The following is a 24,753-nucleotide window of genomic DNA, read 5'->3' as shown; positions in this document are numbered from 1 at the left end:
TCTGGTCGGGAAGGGGGGAAAAACTGGGACCGAAGCGGTTAATATCTGCATAAAAATAACATGCTGCCTCTTAGAAACATTCTTCTTTAGTATATGGAATATTATATGCATAAAACAGTTGAAAGATCATGGAAGGGTGTGAACTTTTTGTAAGTCCTTAGTGAACTGATATTAGTAAGATATTTTGTCTGTTCTGCTAGTTGCAGGAATTGCAGTCTCTTCCGGTAAGTCCTGTGTTTATCAGGTGAAAACTCGTACTGTACAATCTGGAGGATCTGTTATTATACCGTGTTCATACAGCGACCCCCAGGAACTGGGAGGGGAGGAACAGATAAGCATCCGCTGGACAGAGGGAAATGAAACAACATGTCAATTTGCCAGAGGTGTGATCTCTCCTGAAAAAGTTGCAGAGAAATATGATGGGCGTCTTTTCACATGGAAGGATACTAATAAGACCAGAACACATTACATGGAAATCACAGGACTGAAAACAACAGATGGTCCATTATTCTGCTGCCAAATATTTAACAAACAAGATCCACAAAATGATTGGGAAAGTCAGCATGGGACCCTTCTGCAATTCTCAGGTGAATAAATATAGATTTTTTTTCCATAAACCAACAAATTTTAATATTTGAAACAAAGTAAGAAGATGAATATACTTTTAGGTGCGACAAAGCAGTCAGTAAGGTGGTTGAGGTGGTTGTATGTGAGGTCAGTCATTAATGGTGTACCACAAGGCTCTTTACTAAGTCCTTTTCTATTTTATTCCTGGAGGTGTCTCTAACTAGGGATTGATGAATGGTTCGGCCCGAGCATAAGTACGGGCTGAACTTTCATTGTTCGGCGAACAGCCAAACAAACGGGTGATTCGACCATTTGTTCGGCCCCCGAACTGACCGCAATGTATTGCGGCACTGAACAGTGCATTGCAAGCCCTGATTGGCTGAAGTTTTCACTTTTCACAGGGCACAGAGCACTGTCAGAGTCACGATTGGACACCACCATCATGACTTTATCCAATCATGGCTCATTCCCGCCCCACAGTATAAAAGTTTCAATGGCAGCCATTTTTAGTGTGATTTCGGCGTGGAGAGAGATAGAACAGGGCTCTGTTCAGTGCTTTTAGTTAGTTAGTGTGCTATACTGTGCTATTTTGCTTCAATTGTCAGTGTAGAATATTAGTTTAGTGTCAGTCTAGGGATAGTGTGAGTGTAGTGAGGAGGACCATCATTCAGCTTTGCATAGTGTGCAGCTAGAGTAGGGACAGCTCAGCTAGTTCCAGTGTAGTGTAGTGAGACCGTGTCAGTAATCTTTACATTAGTGTATAGCTTAGGGTTGCCACCTGTCCGGGATTCACCCGGACAGTATGGGTTTTGAATCATTTTGAAACATGTGTCCGGTTTTCAGTCTCCCTGGATCCCGGACACATGATTCATTCAGATCGAACTGTGGAAGCTGGGGATCGGGGGACCCTCAATAAAGTCACGTGACATGTGACGCAACGCATCGGGAGGAGCCAGTGACGTCATCCGAGACACATTGCCAGTGGTGAGAGGAAGGAAAACGAAACTGTTCCTGATTGTTTCACAAGCACTGTTATTTGCCAGCTAAATGTGAGTGAATATGCTGGGGATGCAGATGACTTTTTAGAAGTAGCTTCATTGCGCAATGATATTTTTTCCCTTTCTTTCTTTGTAATACACAATATAAATACGAAATGGGAGGATTCTAAATCATCGTCTATAAGCTTCAGAATTACAGGGCAGAGACCTACAGCCCCATTTAATTGTTTGATTAAAGTAATCGGCAATAGCATCTATGATGGATGTTTTCCTCTGAACATACAAAGAACATTTGTCGTTATTTATAAGGATTGAGACACATCATTTTTATTTGCTGGTTATTTTTCTTCTGATTTTTACCTGGATGTTTTTTTATGAAGGCAGCTATGGATTTTTATTATTTTAAGCTCTAATTTGACTGTGACTCACAAAATAATTTTGTTTTACTTCACGGTATATTATATGTGTATTATTATATTCCAATAGGAAGGTAATTATTAGCGCACTTATTTTTTAATTAGTTTCATTGTAGTGGTAATCGGAGCACTTTTTCACATAAGTGCAGCTTTAATTATTTGGATATTTCCTATTTTTCACCCACATTATAGAGGTTGTGGATTGTTGGTATGTATTTACTTTTATCCCAGTCCCTGATATTTGCACATTTTTTTCACATTTTTTATTCACAATATTTTAACACCAGTTCATATATATTCACCTTACATATCAGCGGAAGATTAGGGAAAGAGAGGAAAATTCAATAGCACCACATCCCAAATAATCACTTTAAATGTAAGAGAGGGGCATTGAGGCCATTGTATGGTCCTCAGGGACTTTTTACGGTGCTTGAGTCAAATGATATATCCAACATATCATAAAATCATATTTTATTAAACAATCTTATAAAAGGAAACAGACATAATGAAGGACAATATACAAAACAGGAAAAAAGAAAAAAAGGGGGAAGATACCCCTTTGATACACAAGTTAATACCACTTTCTCGATACACAAGTTAATACCACTTTCTCAACATGTTTCGCTTGCATAAGCTTCTTCAGGAGATATGTTTGTGATATTAAAGTCAACTATAAAAAATAGAAAATATCTGTAAATAATACATATACATGTCTGCTAATACCTCATACAGTCATGATATTAGAGTATAAACAATATACAAAATAAATCTGAAAAATGAATCTGCATATGTGTAAACATTATATATTTAAACATGAGAAAAAAAAAAAAAAAAAAAAAAGGGGGGGGGGAAGAAAAAAAGGGGGGGGGGGGAAAGGGGAGGGGGTTTTTTTTATGCATTATCATCATTCAGCTCAAAAAGAGCTTACCTGTAGAGAAAAATCTACAATTCACATGGAAATTTGCGTAATGGCGGAAAGCTTCCTCCCCGATTCTCACCTCACTTGGGAGGCATGCAGAGAGAGATAAAAATCTTTAAGCCTAAGCTCTTTGTAGAAAAGAAAAAAATGGAAAGAAGTAAGTCTAGGTAATTAAAGTAATTTTCAATGATATTATGTATAAATATAAAATAATTTCAATCTAGAAATACCTTAATAGAATCAATTCAAGATAAAAAGAAGGCTACATCCAAGAGATGGTAGATTGCAAAATTGCTGACAGATGTAAATGATGGTTCTAATATTGCAGTGGAGTAGCAAACGCAGAGGGGGGCAGTATACGTCCATACACAGCTGATGGATAAGCTGGACCTGGAGGTATTGCTGCAAACTAACCACAGAGAACCTAAAAAATATATGTAAAGACATATTGAGGAAATGTCTCTGAGTATCATCCATATTAGGGATTAGGGATGAGCCGAACACCCCCCTGTTCGGTTCGCACCAGAACATGCGAACAGGAAAAATGTTCGTTCGAACACGCGAACACCGTTAAAGTCTATGGGACACGAACATGAATAATCAAAAGTGCTAATTTTAAAGGATTATATGCAAGTTATTGTCATAAAAAGTGTTTGGGGACCTGGGTCCTGCCCCAGGGGACATGGGTCAATGCAAAAAAAAGTTTTAAAAACGGCCGTTTTTTCAGGAGCAGTGATTTTAATAATGCTTAAAGTCAAACAATAAAAGTGTAATATCCCTTTAAATTTCGTACCTGGGGGGTGTCTATAGTATGCCTGTAAAGGGGCGCATGTTTCCTGTGTTTAGAACAGTCTGACAGCAAAATGACATTTTGAAGGAAAAAACTCATTTAAAACTACTCGCGGCTATTGCATTGCCGACAATACACATAGAAGTTCATTGATAAAAACGGCATGGGAATTCCCCAAAGGGGAACCGCGAACCAAAATTAAAAAAAAAAAATGACGTGGGAGTCCTCCTAAATTCCATACCAGGCCCTTCAGGTCTGGTATGGATATTAAGGGGAACCCCGCGCCAAAAAAAAAAAAAAAAAAACGGCGTGGGGTCCCCCCAAAAATCCATACCAGACCCTTATCCGAGCACGCAACCTGGCAGGCCGCAGGAAAAGAGGGGGGGACGAGAGTGTGGCCCCCCCTCCCTCCTGAACCGTACCAGGCCACATGCCCTCAACATTGGGAGGGTGCTTTGGGGTAGCCCCCCAAAACACCTTGTCCCCATGTTGATGAGGACAAGGGCCTCATCCCCACAACCCTGGCCGGTGGTTGTGGGGGTCTGTGGGCGGGGGGGCTTATCGGAATCTGGAAGCCCCCTTTAACAAGGTGACCCCCAGATCCCGGCCCCCCCCTGTGTGAAATGGTAAGGGGGTACATAAGTACCCCTACCATTTCACGAAGAAAGTGTCAAAAATGTTAAAAATGACAAGAGACAGTTTTTGACAATTCCTTTATTTAAATGCTTCTTCTTTCTTCTATCTTCCTTCATCTTCTGGTTCTTCTGGTTCTTCTGGCTCTTCTGGTTCTTCCTCCGGCGTTCTCGTCCAGCATCTCCTCCGCGGCGTCTTCTGTCTTCTTCTCCTCGGGCCGCTCCGCACCCATGGCATGGGGGGGAGGCTCCAGCTCTTCTCTTCTTCTTTTCTTCTCTTCTTCATTTTCTTCTCCGGGCCGCTCCGCAATCCATGCTGGCATGGAGGGAGGCTCCCGCTGTGTGACGGCGCTCCTCGTCTGACAGTTCTTAAATAACGGGGGGGGGGCACCCGGTGACCCCGCCCCCCTCTGATGCACGGTGACTTGACGGGACTTCCCTGTGGCATTCCCCGTGACGTCACAGGGAAGTCCCGTCAAGTCACCGTGCGTCAGAGGGGGGCGGGGTCACCGGGTGGCCCCGCCCCCCCCGTTATTTAAGAACTGTCAGACGAGGAGCGCCGTCACACAGCGGGAGCCTCCCTCCATGCCAGCATGGATTGCGGAGCGGCCCGGAGAAGAAAATGAAGAAGAGAAGAAGAGAAGAAAAGAAGAAGAGAAGAGCGGGAGCCTCCCCCCCATGCCATGGGTGCGGAGCGGCCCGAGGAGAAGAAGATAGAAGACGCCGCGGAGGAGATGCTGGACGAGAACGCCGGAAGAAGAACCAGAAGAGCCAGAAGAACCAGAAGAACCAGAAGATGAAGGAAGATAGAAGAAAGAAGAAGCATTTAAATAAAGGAATTGTCAAAAACTGTCTCTTGTCATTTTTAACATTTTTGACACTTTTTTCGTGAAATGGTAGGGGTACAAGTACCCCCTTACCATTTCACACAGGGGGGGGGCCGGGATCTGGGGGTCACCTTGTTAAAGGGGGCTTCCAGATTCCGATAAGCCCCCCGCCCGCAGACCCCCACAACCACCGGCCAGGGTTGTGGGGATGAGGCCCTTGTCCTCATCAACATGGGGACAAGGTGTTTTGGGGGGCTACCCCAAAGCACCCTCCCAATGTTGAGGGCATGTGGCCTGGTACGGTTCAGGAGGGAGGGGGGGCCGCACTCTCGTCCCCCCCTCTTTTCCTGCGGCCTGCCAGGTTGCGTGCTCGGATAAGGGTCTGGTATGGATTTTTGGGGGGACCCCACGCCGGTTTTTTTTTTTTTTTGGCGCGGGGTTCCCCTTAAAATCCATACCAGACCTGAAGGGTCTGGTATGGAATTTAGGGGGAACCCCACGTCATTTTTTTTTTTTAATTTTGGCCGGGGTTCCCCTTAATATCCATACCAGACCTGAAGGGCCTGGTATGGAATTTAGGGGGACTCTCACATCATTTTTTTTTTTTAATTTTGGTTCGGGGTTCCCCTTTGGGGAATTCCCATGCAGTTTTTATCAATGAACTTCTATGTGTATTGTCGGCAATGCAATAGCCGCGGGTAGTTTTAAATGAGTTTTTTCCTTCAAAATGTAATTTTGCTGTCAGACTGTTCTAAACACAGGAAACATGCGCCCCTTTACAGGCACACTATAGACACCCCCCAGGTACGAAATTTAAAGGGATATTACACTTTTATTGATTGACTTTAAGCATTATTAAAATCACTGCTCCTGAAAAAACGGCCGTTTTTAAAACTTTTTTTTGCATTGATCCATGTCCCCTGGGGCAGGACCCAGGTCCCCAAACACTTTTTATGACAATAACTTGCATATTAGCCTTTAAAATTAGCACTTTTGATTTCTCCCATAGACTTTTAAAGGGTGTTCCGCGGCATTCGAATTTGCCGCGAACACCCCAAATTGTTCGCTGTTCGGTGAACTTGCGAACAGCCAATGTTCGAGTCGAACATGAGTTCGACTCGAACTCGAAGCTCATCCCTATTAGGGATGCATAATTAATATAGAAAGCAAATAAGCATAGACTTACTGTGATGATCAAAGTTCTTGTTAAATTAGAATGGCCCGTCCGGGAGATCTCTCTGCCCCGTATGTCAAACAGGAACTGACAGAAATTTGGCAGGGGAATGAAGCCCCGCTTTTAAAACCCTCCAGCGTGACGACGTCTGACTCATCGTCACGCTGCGGACACAAGGAAGACGCCCGCGCATGCGCATACCTCCGACTTCCGTACATCGGACAGCGTGAGTGACGTAAAGTAATGGCAAATGGGCTCGCGGCCATCTTTAAAAATCCTGCGTCCTGAGTATGATAGTAAGAAGGCTCGTAAGGCTCAAAAAAGAAGAGCAGCAATAAAGTTGAATTGTACTCGGTGAATGCGGTGGAATTAATTAGAGTTAAGGATCACTAAAATAACATGGCTAAAACACAGCCATGATTGGGGATTATTCATTAATGGTCCGGAATTGAAAAAGCCCTAAGATAAAACTATCATTGATTAAATAAAAATAATGAATACCGTGTGCACGAATAATTCGGAGAAAAAAGGGGGCCGCAGCGCAAGGAGTCTAGGAAACGGGCAACCGAGCAATCAAAACATTGATTAAGAAATGATTGACCAGGTGCCCGGGGTGTCCGTACATGCCAAATAGTGTAGAGGGAGAAAATCGAGGAAGAAGCATGAGCTCATACCACATTTTAAATCAATAAAAATCAATAATTAGGATAATAAAACCGTCAATTGATTTAATAATATATAATGCATAATACCAGGGGAAAAAAAAAAAAAAAAAAAAATTCTTGTTAAATTCTAATTTAACAAGAACTTTGATCATCACAGTAAGTCTATGCTTATTTGCTTTCTATATTAATTATGCATCCCTAATATGGATGATACTCAGAGACATTTCCTCAATATGTCTTTACATATATTTTTTAGGTTCTCTGTGGTTAGTTTGCAGCAATACCTCCAGGTCCAGCTTATCCATCAGCTGTGTATGGACATATACTGCCCCCCTCTGCGTTTGCTACTCCACTGCAATATTAGAACCATCATTTACATCTGTCAGCAATTTTGCAATCTACCATCTCTTGGATGTAGCCTTCTTTTTATCTTGAATTGATTCTATTGAGGTATTTCTAGATTGAAATTATTTTATATTTATACATAATATCATTGAAAATTACTTTAATTACCTAGACTTACTTCTTTCCATTTTTTTCTTTTCTACAAAGAGCTTAGGCTTAAAGATTTTTATCTCTCTCTGCATGCCTCCCAAGTGAGGTGAGAATCGGGGAGGAAGCTTTCCGCCATTACGCAAATTTCCATGTGAATTGTAGATTTTTCTCTACAGGTAAGCTCTTTTTGAGCTGAATGATGATAATGCATAAAAAAAACCCCCTCCCCTTTCCCCCCCCCCCCCTTTTTTTCTTCCCCCCCCCCCCTTTTTTTTTTTTTTCTCATGTTTAAATATATAATGTTTACACATATGCAGGTTCATTTTTCAGATTTATTTTGTATATTGTTTATACTCTAATATCATGACTGTATGAGGTATTAGCAGACATGTATATGTATTATTTACAGATATTTTCTATTTTTTATAGTTGACTTTAATATCACAAACATATCTCCTGAAGAAGCTTATGCAAGCGAAACATGTTGAGAAAGTGGTATTAACTTGTGTATCGAGAAAGTGGTATTAACTTGTGTATCAAAGGGGTATCTTCCCCCTTTTTTTCTTTTTTCCTGTTTTGTATATTGTCCTTCATTATGTCTGTTTCCTTTTATAAGATTGTTTAATAAAATATGATTTTATGATATGTTGGATATATCATTTGACTCAAGCACCGTAAAAAGTCCCTGAGGACCATACAATGGCCTCAATGCCCCTCTCTTACACTTACATATCAGCACTTTAGTACACTTTAACAACATAGCTAGTGCTTATCGGGCAGCAGCTGGGGGCTGAGGAAGGAACAGAACTAGTTAAATCAGTCAGCAGAGCACTAAAACTTGTGCAGCAGCTCCCGACAATTAAACTATAGTCCCGGTCCCCCTTGTGTATATCAATCCGCCAGGGCATGTAATTGCCAGGTGCCACAGTACAAGGATTACTCCGCCGGGACTATTTGATGATTTTCGGGCACAGGTGAAGTCCATGTGCTGCGGTTCCCGGCAATTACATGCCCGGCGGATTGATAGAGAAGTGGAGATCTGGAGCGTGACATAAAGATTGCTGCTGCCGGATAAGGATTAACTACTTCTGTTCTTTCCCCAGCCTGATCAGACTCATGTGTCCTGGTAACCTTGTTGTTAGGTTAGGAGGTGAGGAGTTAATGGGGAGTTGTTGCCTTGCTCATCTCTGCCGGTAAGAGGAGGATGTGGGGGTGCATGGTGGATAAAAAACTCAGGGCCTGCTTGTGTGCATCTATGAGGATATGAACCTGGGGGGGGGGGGGCAGGATGGACAAGACTGATGTGCACAGTGACTGTGTGTGGGCCACTGATGGTTACCCTCTGCATTACATATTACCTCTGCCATACTACTGACCTCCGCCTTCTGCTTTTTTTACATGCCCCGGCGGATTGTCGGGACTCTGATTTATCGGAACCACTGCATTAAGGATTACTCCGCTGCTCCCTGATAAGTTTTAACTAGTCCTGCTAAGGACAAACATGCAAATTAGCTGTTTTGGAGCAACATCCGACCGTGTGTACGCTCCATCGGACAAACTTTTTCTGTTTCCATCGGACTTTTGTTGGCACAAACTTTCCGGCAACAAAAGTCCGATGGAGCAAAGTTCGATCGTGTGTACACAAAAGCATCAGACTTTTGTACAATCTACAGTACGCGACGGCGAGAATGTTTCCAGCGCGATCCGACAGTTTGTTTGCGCCCCCCCCAAAAATTTTGAGCACCAGCCGCCACTGCCTAAAGCCCAACTCCAGCTTCTTTTCCTCCCTGCCCTAATTTTCTTAAAGTCCACCTAAAGTAATGTGCTGTAAATTAGCAATTAAACTGTTCAAGGAAGGCAAAGCACTAACAGCTGATGGCTACATTCACCTTGGCAATTAGGCCTGGTGTGAATAGTAGCAGCAGGTATTAGGCTCCATTCACACTAGCGCGTTTTTTGATGCATTTTGCCTTTTGCAGAAATGCATGGGAATTTTTTAACATGGGTTCCTATGGAACATGTTCACATCAATGCTTTTTTGTATCTCTGCGTTTTTGGAAAGGGTCGGGGACTTTTTTTCATGCAAAAAGCAGCGTTTTGCATGTAATGGATTTCAATGGACAAGCATCAAAAACGCAAGTGCACCGTTTTTGCAGCGTTTTTGCAGCGTTTTTGGTGCGTTTTTGGTGCGTTTTTGCCGTTTTTTTTTTTTTTTTGTAATTTTTTTTAAGACTGTAAAAAAAAATGAAAAAAAAAAAAAAAACGCAAAACGCAAATCGTGGCAAAAACGCCGCAAAAACGCTACAAAAACGCTGCTCAAAAACGTGCCAAGCATGAAAAAAAAACCTCCAAAAATGCTCAAAAGCAACATGCATAGGTGTGAATCGAGCCTTAGAGATTCCTGTGGCAGCTGTTAGCGAGTAGGTGCGGCAGCAGGCCTCCTTCACTATAATGACATTTCACCAGGGGCCACAGCTATTCGTTCCTCTCTGAATGGCCAATGATTACCTGGGCTGATCGCTGCTGGACGCCGGACTGGCAAATATCAATATAGTGAAGGGGGCCAGCAGCCACACCTAGCTGCTGAGAGCCACATCAGGAACTGTTACAATTCGCACCAGCTCTAATCACCACTGTGAAAGTAGCCTAGGGCCCCTTTCACACTGATGCGTTTTTACTCTGCAATGGGACCATTTAAACCCATGGGTGCAGTGCGTTTTGAAAATTCCTGCATGCTGCATATTTGGTGTGGTGTTGAAAAACCACACAAAAAATGCAGCTTTCCATTCAAGTTTTTGGTGGGTTTTTGAGTCACGTGTCCATTTTTCACAGGTACAAGCAACCCAAAAACGCACCAGAAACGCACAGGAAACACATCTGAAACACAAAAGAATCTTGATGCTTGCAGATTTTGCTGCAGAGTAGTGTAAAAGGGCCCGAAATAGTCCTGTTCTTTCACCAAGCTAAGTAGATGGGGCCCAGGGAAGTTTTTTTTTGTAATTGCTGCAGACCATGAGGTTACTCGGCAATGTCCCAAAGTAAACAATAATAGTCCTGTTCCTATGCCCAGTTATCTACTGAATTGACAGAAAATACTGGAATGGCTGAACAGATGTAGGGCTCATTTACTACTGTGGTGCCTTCTGAAGAGCAATACACATTTGGATTGCTTTTCAGAAAGCATTTGACAGGCAAGGATGAGGTGTTATATCACTTCCTCATTACATTCGATTAAATAGAATGGGTTAAGCGAGCAGTAGTTAGGGTTGCCACCTGTCGGAGATTCACCCGGACATTCAATTGTGTCCACTCTCATACTGGTGCCATCCACTGTCCACTGTTTTGCTGACTGACACTGATCACTTTTAAGGTAGGTTAAGTTCATATATTTGCAGTGACATTTGTTTTTTTAATATAAGAATATTTTATGAATACAAAAATGCTTTTGTTTTATTTAACCATGCCACTATAAGCCCCTCACACTGTTAATGCAAATTGGACACACCTACTGTTCGCCATGGTGCATATAGCACGCCACATTACTACTTTCATTGGGACACCCAACAGTGCCCCAGGTCTTTTACAATCTTATAATGTATACTACAAAAAAAATTGCCTTACGACATTAAAATGTTCGGGTTTGGCTTGAAGAAAAGGTGGCAACCCTAGTATAGCTAGAGTAGGGACAATTCAGATGGCGTCAGTGTAGTGATGGTTGAACACCGTCTTTTTGATTGCGTTACCGTCAGTTTCACGCCATTTATTTCTGTGTGCGTAACTGCCAGTTTAACGCCATATCGTTTTGCGTGCTTTAATGCCAGTTTACCGCCATATAGTTCTGTGTGAGTTACTGCCAGTTTAACACCATTTACTTCTGTGTGTGTTACTGCCAGTTTAATGCCATATTGTTTTCTGTGCGTTACTGCCAGTTTAACACCATATCGTTTTGCATGCGTTACTGCCAGTTTAACGCCATATATTTCTGTGTGTATTACTGACAGTATAACACCATATTGTATTGTGTGTGTTACTGCCAGTTTAATGCCATATATTTTTGCGTGCATTACTGCCAGTTTAACACAATGTAGTTATGTGTGCGTTACTGCCAGTTTAATGCCATATTGTTTTGTGTACGTTACTGCCAGTTTAACGCCATATAGTTCTGTGTGCGTCACTGCCTTTTTAACGCCATATAGTTTTGTGTGCCTTACAGCCAGTTTAATGCCATATAGTTTTGTGTGCATTACTGCCAGTTTAACGCCATTCACTTCTGTGTGCGTTACTGCCAATTTAACGCAATATAATTCTGTGTTCTTTACTGCCAGTTTAATGCCATATAGTTTTGTGTGCGGTACTGCCAGTTTAACGCCATATAGTTCTGTGTGCGGTACTGCCAGTTTAACACCATGTAGTTCTGTGTGCGGTACTGCCAGTTTAATGCCATATAGTTCTGTGCATCACTGTATGTTTGCCACAATATATTGCAATATATGATGGTGTTTTGGTGGAGTGTGTCTGTGTAGTGTGAGTACTCAAATTAACACCAAACACCTCTTTACATTGATTAAAGTGCATTTACGTACAGATTTCAACTTCTTTACATTTGCTTATAAGCACAGCCCCCTCCCTCCCAATAATGTCTGGGAGGACAACAAGGAGAGGCAGACGTTCCCTTGGCACTGTAAGTGGGCCAGCAACAAATGTGTCCACAGGCAAAGATGGACGTGGTGGTCAGTCCTCAGGCAGGGCATCATTTCCTCTGTTTAGTGAGTTTGCCCGTGCTATCCAGCCACAGCATGCAGGGGAGGTGATGGACTGGCTTACTAAACCTTCCTCATCCTCCTCATCCTCTGTCACACAAGCAGAGACAAGTGTGCAGTCCCCTGCAGTTGCCAGAGTGGATAAACCTGCCTCCTTGTCCACATCTATTCCTGCCATAGCCCCAACATCAGCCATTGAGGAGTCAGCTGAGTTATCTGACCACAGCGTCAGCCACTTGCTCCTTGATGATGCCCAGCCATTACTGGATTCAGATGTTGGTTCTGAGGATGACAGGAACATGAGCCTAGAGAGAGGGAGGGACACTGGTAGACAAATTGGCATTCATGTTCCTCAAACCGCAGCATATTGCCAAGTTGTCTCCAGTGGTAATGATGAAGATGGAGGAGAAGGAGATGGAGATGGAAATGATGATGATGAAGATGATGATGAGGTCACTGATGTGACTTGGGTGCCAGAAAGAGCAGAGGGGGAAACTGAAGGTGAGGCGGCACAAACCCAAGGAGGTTGACATCAAGAGAGTAGAGAGAAGCCACCCTATTCCATCACATTCTGCAGCTGTTATCTCCCAGCCCACTCCCCAAAGCTCAGCTGTCTGGGCCTTTTTCAGTACATCTGCAGCAGGTCACACTATTGCTATCTACAAACTGTGTCTCAGGCACATCAAACGTGGCAAAAATATCAAAAATTTGGGTACCACATGTTTAAGAAGGCATTTAACGTCAAACCACTCAGCACGTTGGCAAGAGCACCTAAAAGCCACACAAAAAGGGCACAAATCTGTCCCTCCTCCTCCTCCTTACCCACTTCAGTCTGCCCCTGCGATACTGAGTCAATACCTCTCAGCAGCCTCCACTGACAGGGATGATGGTATAGCACAGGGTGTCCCAGGTCCTAGCAGCACATCTGCCAGCAGCACACCACCAGCTGTAGACTGTAGCCGGCAAATTTCTCTGCCCCATCTGCCCCAAAATACAGTCCCTGAAACCCACATGCCCAGCATCTGAATGCAAGCTTGTCAAAGCTGTTGGCTCTCCAACTTCTGCCTTTCAGCCTGGTGGATTCTGCCCCCTTCCGTGAATTTGCACATTGTGCTGTACCAAAATGGCAGGTTCCCAGTCGCTGCTACTTTTCACGTAAGGCCGTTCCATCTCTTTACCATCACATGGAAGGGAATATTCTGGCATCGTTGGGCAAGGCAGTCAGCCATAAAATCCACCTTACTGCTGACACGTGGTCCAGTAAGCATGGGCAGGGACGATATATTTTGTTCACGGCACACTGGGTAACGGTGCTTGCAACTCGAAAGGATGCAGGACATGGCTCAGTGCTGCTGCTTGTTGTGCCCCCACATCTCCATACAGCTGGTGGTGATGCCAGACCTGTGAGCTCTATCCCCTCCTCCTTCTCCTCTGCCACCTCCATGTCCTCCTCTGCAAAATTGTCCTATGAACATCAGGTACCCCCTAAGCGTTCAAAGGGCCATTCCCAGAGTCAGGCTAAAAGGTGCCATGTAGTGCTTCAGCTGGTGTGTTTAGGGGACAGGAACCACACCGGAGTCTAGATTCTTGCAGCTCTGCAGGGACAGACTCAGAGGTGGTTCACACCACGCCAGCTGGAGCCAGGAATGATGGTGTCTGATAACGGCTCAAACCTTCTGTCCGCCCTTAGACAGGGAAAGTTGACACATGTGCCATGCCTGGCACATGTCCTCAATTTGGTGGTGAAGCGTTTCACGATGTACTAAAGCAGGCCAGAAGAGTCTGTAGCCATTTCAGGCGGTCATACACAGCCAGTGCTCGGTTGGCTGATATTTAGCGGGAATTTCACCTGCTCGTAAACCGCCTGATTTGTGACATGCTCACCAGGTGGAACTCAACTTTGGGAATGCTGAAGCAGCTATACATGCAGCAGAGGGCCGTCAACGAGTACCTGTGCCAGTACGGCACAATTACAGGCTCAGGCCACCTCTGCTTTTTTCCCCACGCCAATGGCTGATCATTAAGGATGCATGCACTGTATTGTACCATTTGAGGAGGCCACAAGGATGGTGAGTAGTGACAGTGCATGCATCAGTGACATAATCCCTGTTGTGTTCCTGCTGGAGCACACTCTGTGTGGCATTATGGACAGGGCACTGGAGGCAGAGCAGCAGGAGGAACAGGAGGACTTCCTTTCCTCTCAAGGCCCACTTTATCCAGACGCCATCATTCCTATGTCACAGAACACACAGGAGGAGAGAGCAGAGAAGGATGAGGAGGAGAATTCTGGCACTTTCATAGGCTTTGAAGAAGAGGAAGACATGCGTCAATCTGTAAACGATGGCTTTCCAACCCCAGGACCCTTGGGAGTAGTACGTGGATGGGAGGAGGAAATTCCAGATGCTGTCATCCTGAGTGACCCCGAGGAGTCTGCTTCTCAAGCCTCGGCAAATTTGAGGCGCATGGGCAACTTCATGCTTCAATGCCTGCGAAAGGACCCAAGAATACGTGGCATAAAGGAGAAGGATGATTACTGGTTGGCAACCCTTGACCACCGTTATAAGGGGAAGGTCTCAGAACTCATCCCATCCCCACAGACAGTGCAGAAGATAAAATCTCTTGAGGACATGTTAAAGAGGATTTTATTGAACGTTTTTCCTGATTCCAATAAGTTACAGTGTCGTGGAAAACATAGTTTTGAGTCTTCTGTTGGTCCAGAGAGGAGCGTTGGAGAAGGCATCTGCCTAAGTGAGGCATTTTGGAATTTTTTTAGTCCTCGCAGCCCAGGGCTGTCAGCTTCCACATCCCATCGGCAGCGTCTGCACCACATGGTGGACGATTACCTTGGGGTCAAAACAGAGGTGGAGAGCTTTCCAGTTGACTATCCACTGACTTACTGGATCATGAGAATAGACCACTGGCCAGAACTTGCCCAGTATGCTATTGAGTTGTTGAGCTGCCCTGCATTCAGCGTGCTTTCAGAACGGGCATTCACTGCTCCAGGAGGTTTTGTTTCTGATCATGGAACGCGCCTGTCCACAGACTCCGTGGACCGTTTGACTTTTATGAAAATGAATCAGTCCTGGATTATCAGCTATGAAGCCCCTGATGCGGATGTCACTGATTAAGTCTTTTTGGGATGTGGAATCTCTGCAGGACTTCGAGGCTGCCTAGCTTTAAGGGTGTTCAATCATTTCATCTGGAAGAATGTTTTTGCTATAGGTTTCATGGGCACAATTAACACCCAAAGACCAATTTTTCAGCACCTGCTTGACAGGTGCATATCATTGCAATTTTTTTACAGCAAGGCCAGTTCTTGCTTTCATCAAGAGTACCTCTATAGGGTTACGGTGGGAAGGTGCCACCGACACACCAAGGCCAATTTTTCTGCACCTGTTTAACAGGTGCATATCATTGCAATTTTTTTACAACAAAGCCAATTCTTGCTTTCATTAAGAATACCTCTATAGGGTTACGGTGGAAGGGCGCCACTGACACCCAAAGACCAATTTTTACATACCCTTTACTTCTATCCAAAGTCAAAGTGACACCAGAATGTATCCAAAAAATCTCTAATCTTGTTCCCAGTGCACTACATTGTGGCCTCATCATTCACACTGGCTCCTCAGCTGTTGCTGAGCAAAATAAAGGCAGCTTGCAAGAAAAATTTTAGTCTTTTTCTTTTTTTTGGGCTTTACAAATGCAATTATTGCTGCAGCAGATTATAGACATGGTACAGATCTGCCAATTTACAGGTAGACTAAGGGGACACCCAGGCACTATATTGGAAGGAATTTTTCATTTTTATGCTTTCACTTTAAAAATAAAAAAATCACTGCTTCTTTAAAAATGATGTTTTTCACAAACTTTTTTTTATTGATACATGTCCCCCAGAGCAGGACCCAGACCCCTATAACCATTGTATTCCCAATTACTTGCATATAAGCCTTCAAAATGGGTATTTTTGAATGACGTTCGGGTTCCATTGACTTTAATGGGGTTCGTTATTCGGGTCCGAACTTTTGCAGTGTTCGAAAGTTGTGGTGCGAACCGATTAGGGGTCTGTTCAGCCCATCCCTATCTGTAACATGGAACATAATTTGGCATTGCCGGAAAGTCATTCAACATAATGGAAACTGCAGCTCAATGTTTCTGAATGCAAACTAATGCACCTACGCAAAAATAATCCTGTTATGCCCTGTACACACGGTCAGATTTTTCGACGGAAAATGTGAGATCGGAGCTTGTTGTTGGAAATTCCGACCGTGTGTGGGCTACATCTTAATTTTTCCATCAGAATTTCCAACACACAAAGTTTGAGAGCAGGCTATAAAATTTTCCGACAACAAAATCCGATCGCATCAATTCCGACCGTGTGTGGCCAATTCCGACGTACAAAGTGCCATGCATGCTCAGAATTAATTCCGAGACAGAACTGCTCGGTCTGGTAAAATTAGCGTTCAGAATGGATATAGCACTTTCGTCACGCTGCAATGTTTTAAATTGTTTAATGCAGAGCACTCTTCTTCTTTATAATGCTAGAAGAATTAAGTTGTTTTGCTGGTCATATTCACACAGATTTCTCACAAACTTCTTTCTTTATTATTTAAGGTGATTTCATCAATATAATATTTTTATTTGTCACATCTACCGAAAAAAAAATTATTTTTGATGTTTTTCGATAAAAAATCCAAAATAAAAAAATTTTTAAAATCCTGATCTTGAGTTTTTATTTTTTTTTTTTTTTTACTCCAGAATAGTTTTGGGTGTGTTTTGTGTGTCAAGTTACCACAACACCATTATTATCTTGTATTATTTAATCTCAGAATTTTGTATTTTGGAAATGTACCTGCCTCCTCACAAACAAACTGTCCTTTTTGAAGGAAAACACACATAGGCGAGTATAATTAAACAAACCAAAAATTTATTAAGGGGTCCTAACCAAAGAAAGAGGGAGGCAGCGCTGGAGAAACAGCAGAAATTGGTGAAGCCTTTGGCCCCCGGGGTACACGTCAACTATTTTACTTCCAAATTAGTGGCCTGAGGATTCCATATATAAGGGAGTACAATCTGGTCCAGAAGTCCAAGAGATCATGAACAGCAGCAGATGACATACATGTCCCCAGGCTGTGGTCATACAAGAGCCTGCATCTTTTGTCAGACCAGACTGAACCCAGGCCATCACTTTCTTGTCTTCCTTCCACTCTTCCTTTCACGCTGTGTCTGTGGTGGTGAAGTTGTGGCAGGAGGAGGATGATGCAACTCACACAGGTGGGTATTGGGTGTGATTTCGCCCTTCACCCCCTTAGTTAATGTTTTATAAAGGATGTCCTCAGACATGAGGCGTTGACCCTCCTGCATGTCCTGCAGTTTGGTGGCAGCCATGCAGGCAAAGGCCTCTTCACGAGTGGGGGTGGCTCTGAGAGACGCAGAAGCCTCCTGAATCAGCCTGAGTGCTGAATCCTCCACGTTACTCCCCTGGGTCTTTTGTTTGGAAGGTGGAGGGGAGGGACCTGCGATTCTGTGAGGCTCCTACTGGGCCCGGCCACCTCCTGGCTGCCACTAACCCCCGCCTCCTCCTGGCTGCCACATTCCACAGCCTCCTCCTGTGTGCCACATTCCATAGCCTCCTCCTGGCTGAGGTCTTCCTGTGTATGAAAAAGGGACATAGTTTTTGTTTTTTCTTCATCAATCCCACACAATTTTCATCTCGTGACTGTTGCAAATTGAATGTTAAGAAATATAAAAGATCATCATTCTGACCTCAGCATTTTTCATTCTTGTCCCAATTATTTTTGCCCACTACTGTCTATTGATATGTAAACGCCTTTATTAAATCAGCAAATAGTGATCAATAATAACATCTAGTAAACATCATTTATGTTTTGCCCAGAAATCTGTAGAAGAATGCTATACCTGGCTCAAGCTGGGCTCCTCCACTTTTTCCTGGCTGGAAGTCTCAGGTTGGACATCGGAAGCCTCAGCTGGGGTGGAAGATAGGGTGGAAGGAAGAGTGGAAGGAAGGGTTGAGAGTGATTCCCTGACTTCAGTCTGGTCTGACAGAAAATGAAGTCTCTCATAATACCACAGCCTGGGGACATAAGCGTCATCTGCTGCAGCTCCGGATCTCTGGGAATCCTGGACCTTCTTGCGCTCCCTAAGATAAGTGCTCCTCAGGCCACCAATTTTGGCTTTTAAATAGGAATGATTGCCATGGGGACCACCGGCTTCACCAACTCCAGCAGTTTCTCCAGCGCTGCCTGCCTCTTTTGTTTATGATTATATTGCAGGTGTTTCACCTGCCACAGACAGGGCAGCTCCCTGTACTTGTCTATGAACAGGGGGAGGAAGTTGTGGTCATTGAAGCCATCCATTTTATCTGCAATACACAAGACAAACCCTAATGTCAGGCTAAACTCTCCTAATCTTGTCCCAATATAGGCCTCAATCTCTAAGCAGTATAGGCCCAAGTTTAAATGTTACCTTCCTTATCACGATCGGCACTTCCTATACTCCTTCCTCCGCTCACAGATCGTACGTACTACGTACGCGTGTTACGCTTTATATACACTGCGCATGCGTGAAACTCCGCCCGCCCCTGGCATTCTTTCTAGTCTATTCCCCACCCCTTCTCGTTCGGCGCAGTGGGGAAGAGCACATGGCGGAGACAGAGCAGGTGCGTGCTAATTACAGCAACGAGGAGGAGGAGGAAAGCCCGGAGCCAGAAACGTCACGATCCCAGAGGAGATGATTTAAGGCATCAAATATGTCCTTTGTTGAGATGTTGGAGATGGTCGACATACTGAAGAGGATGGACTATGACGGGAAGTATGGACCTTACCCCAACCCCAATGTCAGAAAGGCCAAGCTCATGACTAAAGTTGTGAAGAGTCTGCAGAAATATTTTGGGGTATGGCGATCCAAGGATCAACTGAGGAAGCGGTGGTCGGACCTCAAATTAAGGGAGCACGATCAGTACAGAAGGATCAGGAGAGTGCTGCAAAAAAGTAAGTAGTTGTCCTGTGTTCCTATTCTTTATTTTTATTACATTCGTGCTGCTCCATGTGCTTTTCTTTATACTGTTGTTTAAAATGGCATGTCTATGGACACATTATTCGTTCATAGGAAACATTGTTAGTTCGGCCAATAAAACACCATGTTTTGTCCAGATGCATTTCAATACATTTTTTTCTGGCCTACTTCGCTTAAAATTATTTTTTTGTCTAGATGGGTTTGTAACTAGAATGAAATACAAACTAGATTCTGTGTAAGGAGAGGACACTCAGCAGCTGTTTACACATCTGGACGCTGGAGCACTAGTGTGGGACACAAGAACGCCCTTTTTATTAGGGGGCCCACACAGGTGCTCCAGTGTATACTATAGGGGTGTCTCCATCTGTGAAGCTTGTCCAAAACAGATAAGTAGGGATGAGCTGAACACCCCCCTGTTCGGTTCGCACCAGAACATGCGAACAGGCAAAAAATTTGTTCGAACACGGTTAAAGTCTATGGGACACGAACATGAATAATCAAAAGTGCTAATTTTAAAGGCTTATATGCAAGTTATTGTCATAAAAAGTGTTTGGGGACCTGGGTCCTGCCCCAGGGGACATGGATCAATGCAAAAAAAAGTTTTAAAAACGGACGTTTTTTCGGGAGCAGTGATTTTAATAATGCTTAAAGTGAAACAATAAAAGTGTAATATCCCTTTAAATTTCGTACCTGGGGGGTGTCTATAGTAAGCATGTAAAGGGGCGCATGTTTCCTGTATTTAGAACAGTCTGACAGCAAAATGACATTTCAAAGGAAAAAAAGTCATTTAAAACTACTCCCGGCTATTAATGCATTGCCGGTCCGACAATACACATAGAAGTTCATTGATAAAAACACATAGGGGAACCCCGAACCAAAATAAAAAAAATAAAAAATTACATGGGTGGGGTCCTCCTAAATTCCGTACCAGGCCTTTCAGGTCTGGTATGGATAGTAAGGGGAACCCCTCGCCAAAAAAAAAAAAAAAAAAAACGGCGTGGGGTCCCCCCAAAAATCCATACCAGACCCTTATCTGAGCACGCAACCTGGCAGGCCTCAGGAAAAGAGGGGGGGACGAGAGAGCGCCCCCCCTCCTGAACTGTACCAGGCCACATGCCCATCTGCTGAATGCAATATCAAACACAGTTTATAAATACTCATGTCTGATATTGCCTTCAGTTTCTACAAAAGTTGAACTTTGTAAGTTCCAGAGTTGTGTATTTCTTGTTGGTTTTAAACATGCCTGTTTTACCTTTTAAAAGGCAATTTCGACTTTTTAATGTGACCTAAAAAATTGTTATATATCAAACATGTTGGTTTGTTTTAAAAACCTTTTATAAATGCACATGTGATTGTGCTTTGATTAAAAAGATTGATAATCAACAATGTTTGGCTTCTTCTTTCAATGCTCAAAAGCATTCTTTTGTTGTAAAGTTGGTGTTTTCAGTGACAATGGAGGTTATTTACTAAAGGCAAATCCACTTTGCACTACAAGCGCACTTGGGACTGCACAGAAACTGCACTTGTAGTGCAAAGTGTATTTTCCTTTAGTAAATAACACCCAACAGTGCTTTCTAATTTTACACAATCATGCCATTTTCAGGACTCCCCAAATTTCGGTCATGGTCAGCTAAAAGAAAGCCAAGCAGTAAATCTAAGCAAATATTTGTTCAGTTTAAAATAGATTTTTATTTAAAAAATATCTCAGACATTGTCTGGCATATTGATGGCCCCCCTACCCGCAAAGTATTCCATGTATCTTAGACGGACTTCGCGGGCACTCTGGGGGGGCAAGCCAGGACAGCCAGCTTCAAGCGCCGTCAGGTTTGGTTCATTCATATTAATTCCGGCTTTAGGCCCAACTGAGCCAGCATAGTTCACAGAATTTCTCCTTAAAAAGTTGTGGAGAACACAGCAAGCCAGGATGATGTGATTGAGTTTATATTCTGCCATGTGTATCGGTGTAAGAAATAGGCGGAACCGGCTGTCCATTATTCCAAACGTGTTCTCCACCACTCTTCTGGCTCTGGCCAGCTTGTAATTTAAAACCCTCTGGTCTGGGGTGAGGGTCCTCATAGGGAATGGCTGCATAAGATGCTCCCCCAGCGCAAACGCTTCATCCGCAACGAAGACGAATGGGAGTCCTTCCGCATTGTCTTCTGGAGGTGGCAAGCCCAAGCTGCCATTCTGGAGATGCTTGTAGAACTCCATGTGGGTGATGACTCCACCATCTGACATCCGGCCATTCTTCCCCACGTCCACATACAGGAACTCGTAAGTAGCCAACACCACCACCAACATCACAATACTATTGAACCGCTTGTAGTTGTAATAGTATGACCCCGAGTTGGGTAGTGGGATGATGTGGACGTGTTGCCCCTCCGCAGTTAGGAAAGTCCCACCGCTGGGCAAAGTGGTAGGCCACAGTCTGCCATTCCTGTGGGTTGGAAGGAATCTGTGGAGTCAAACAAGAAAAATAAATGAATCATTTTGCACATAAACATGGAAAGCAGATTAGACACAAACATTCTTGGCCAACATCAGTATAACATTTATTCTAGGGAGTATTTAAAGGCAAAGGTATAAGGTCCACCTATCAGATTCCTCCCCCCCTCTCATGGGCCATTTTAAAAATTTTAGGGGGGGGGGATGTTTTGGCCAGGTAACCCTCTCCACTTCATTGAGAGATGAATGCCTAAATCAGGGGTCTCAAACTGGCGACCCTCCAGCTGTTGCGAAACTACAAGTCCCATCATGCCTCTGCCTGTGGGAGTCATGCTTGTAACTGTCAGCTTTCAAATGCCTCATGGGACTTGTAGTTTCACAACAGCTGGAGGGCCACCAGTTTGAGACCCCTGGCCTAAATAATGTGTATTACTTTGGCCAGCCCCCCCTTACTTACACTATTGGCAGGCCACTGGACAGGTAAGAAGTGTCATAATGCAAAGAGATAAATACACACTGTACACATTTTAGCACATTTTTACATTCTGCTATTACCTATCAAGATAATAATAGGATACAAAAACTTTAAACATTACCATTTGAAAGTATTCAGGCAGGCCCTTGCACTACATGCTTTGGGGAATTCATCCATAAATATGACCACAAAAGAGGTGGGTATAGTATGTATGGGTTTGGCAAAGTCAGCAGATAGAGGATTGAGGATAGATAGAGGATTGGTATCAGCTGAGTTAGCAGTTGGGGGGAGGGAGGGTTGAAAATGATTTTTGACCCCCCAAATAAAAAATCTGGCACTCTGCCTGAATTTTAAGCACATTTTAACACATTTTAGGGGGTGTTTACGGTAAAGCACTACTATGGAGCTGACAAAATACATTGTCAATTGAGTAGACAAGGTGGATATAGGCCCAGGAGAGCATGCTGGGGAGGTAAGTGAAGGCATATATGTATGAAGGACAAAAAAAATTTTTTAAAATTTCCAGCATGCATGAGGACAAAGGGGACATTCACAGCATATTACAATCATGGTAATTAGGGAATGGGGAAAGAAATACAATACATTATCAAACATTAAATACAATAAAATTTGATGTTAAAGGATAAAAATCTTACCTTAATATAGTCCTTCTGCAGGACGTGGATGATGGCAGAACAGGTCTCCGGGATAATGATCCCCAGAGCTTGGGGGGAGATGCCTGTCGAGAACTTAAGGTCCTGCAGGCTTCTCCCCGTCAGAACGAGGATACGCCGTGACGTCACCCGCGGCCACTGCGCATCCGCATCGCTGTTCGGAAGATCTTCACCGCTTCTGTTTGTTTTCTTGCACTTATCAAGTGCTTCACATGTGAGTGTCACTACTTTTACATTTAATAAAGAGTTATATATTACGGAGAGCACTATTTTTTCTGCTATTCTTATTTTATATATTGCCAAATCGGATTGTCCTATGCCGTGTCCCTGACGGATGCCTCTGTATGCTGCATACCATTTGGTTACATGAAAAGGCTCTCTTTGACCCTCTGTAATTAAAGGGTCTACGCCATCAGGTGAGAGGCCATCTTTTACCTTGGTGGTGGGATTTTTGAATCACCTCTCTGCAAAGCATGTGTTCTGCTCAGATTTGAAGATGATATCAGGATTACTCCTATGGACCCATTGATTTTACACTGTGGTGGATTTTTATTGTGTTTTCTCCTGTCTGTATTTGGTTTTAGCTCTGCATTGTCTGTTGTTTTGATTTTATTAAGGGATTTGAATTTTGACCCTAGTGTTCATCTGCTGCATTACGTATATACCACTTCGCGCTGATTTATTTTTCTTTCTTCTCCCGTCGCCAAGTACCGCAGGGTGGCGACTAGCCTCTGCTTCGCAGTGATGGCTTGCCTCATGCAGGTATTCTGCCTGCTGATATAAGGAATCAGCAAAGCCAACAAACGGTGAAATACGGGGTCCGTCATCCGGAGAAAGTTCCTGAAATCGTCAGGATTATTCTCACGGAGCAAAGGCATGTGACAGAATTGGTCATGCTGGAGTAACCAATTCTTGGTCCATGAACTCCTCCTCGCCCTGTTCATGGACTGGGCTTGTGTCGAAGTAAGAGCCCCAACACCAAGCCCTGGCACAGCACGAACTCTACGATGAGTACGTACACGCAACATAGCTAGAAAACAGACGGCTGCTCAGAACGAAGTAACAGAACGCACTGAAGAATAGCAAGGCCTGTGAAGAGTGAACAGACAAGAACACAATGACAAGTCAATGGTAACTCGCTGCACGCACTGAAGACCAGATACAAACCCACAAGCACAAACTGAACAGCAGAAATACGATCTGAAAACCATGAGTCTGAAAAAGCGCGAATCTTCTCTTACCAAACTTTTACTAACACAAGATTAGTAAAAGGAGCCCAAAGGGTGCTGCGCTTGGTACTGGACTGCCCTTATATAGTCTCGTTGTACGTGGTGTACGTCACCGTGTTCTTGGCGTTCGGAAATTCTGACAACTTTGTGCGACCGTGTGTATGCAAGACAAGTTTGAGCCAACATCCGTCTGAAAAAATCCATAGATTTTGTTGTCGGAATATCCGATCAATGTCCGACCGTGTGTACAGGGCATTAGAGAACAATATTGGGGGTAAAGTATACTACAGAGGAAAAAGATTTTGGGGGTGCTTATTTCCAATAATTGCAAAATGAGCAAATAGTATGGCCAGGCAGTGGTGAAAGTGAATGGTATTCTATGATGTATCACTAGCAGGAGGAAGGAGGTCCTGATTTCTTTATATAGATCTTTAGATATCATGGGAGGCATCACCAGGAGGAAGAATGGGGACATGATTCCCTTATATAGATCTTCAGTTAACACTAGAAGGATCACCAAGAGGAGGATGGAAGGTTCTGAATCATCTTTATAGATCTTTAGTAGGGATGAGCTTCATCGGCTGTTCGATCGTTCGCCGAATTGCGAACGATATGGGCCGTTTGCGCCAAATTCGTGTGGCGCGTCACGGCCCAT

At 43.7% G+C, this 24,753-nt stretch overlaps 1 protein-coding gene across 2 annotated transcripts in view; it reads left to right on the top strand.

Moving 5' to 3' along the window:
* Positions 1-24,753, top strand: part of LOC141133516 (uncharacterized) — a 74,384-nt gene that overhangs the window by 4,319 nt on the left and 45,312 nt on the right. For both annotated transcript variants that reach the window (XM_073622943.1, XM_073622942.1), the window contains exon 2: positions 201-587. In XM_073622943.1, coding sequence (XP_073479044.1) covers positions 201-587 — 387 coding nt within the window. The remainder of the gene's footprint in view (positions 1-200; positions 588-24,753) is intronic.

This window comes from Aquarana catesbeiana, linkage group LG03 (assembly GCF_042186555.1).
Source record: "Aquarana catesbeiana isolate 2022-GZ linkage group LG03, ASM4218655v1, whole genome shotgun sequence".
Lineage (NCBI taxonomy): Eukaryota > Metazoa > Chordata > Amphibia > Anura > Ranidae > Aquarana > Aquarana catesbeiana.
Note: the sequence above shows the minus strand (reverse complement) of the source record. Positions and strands in the feature narration are given on the sequence as shown.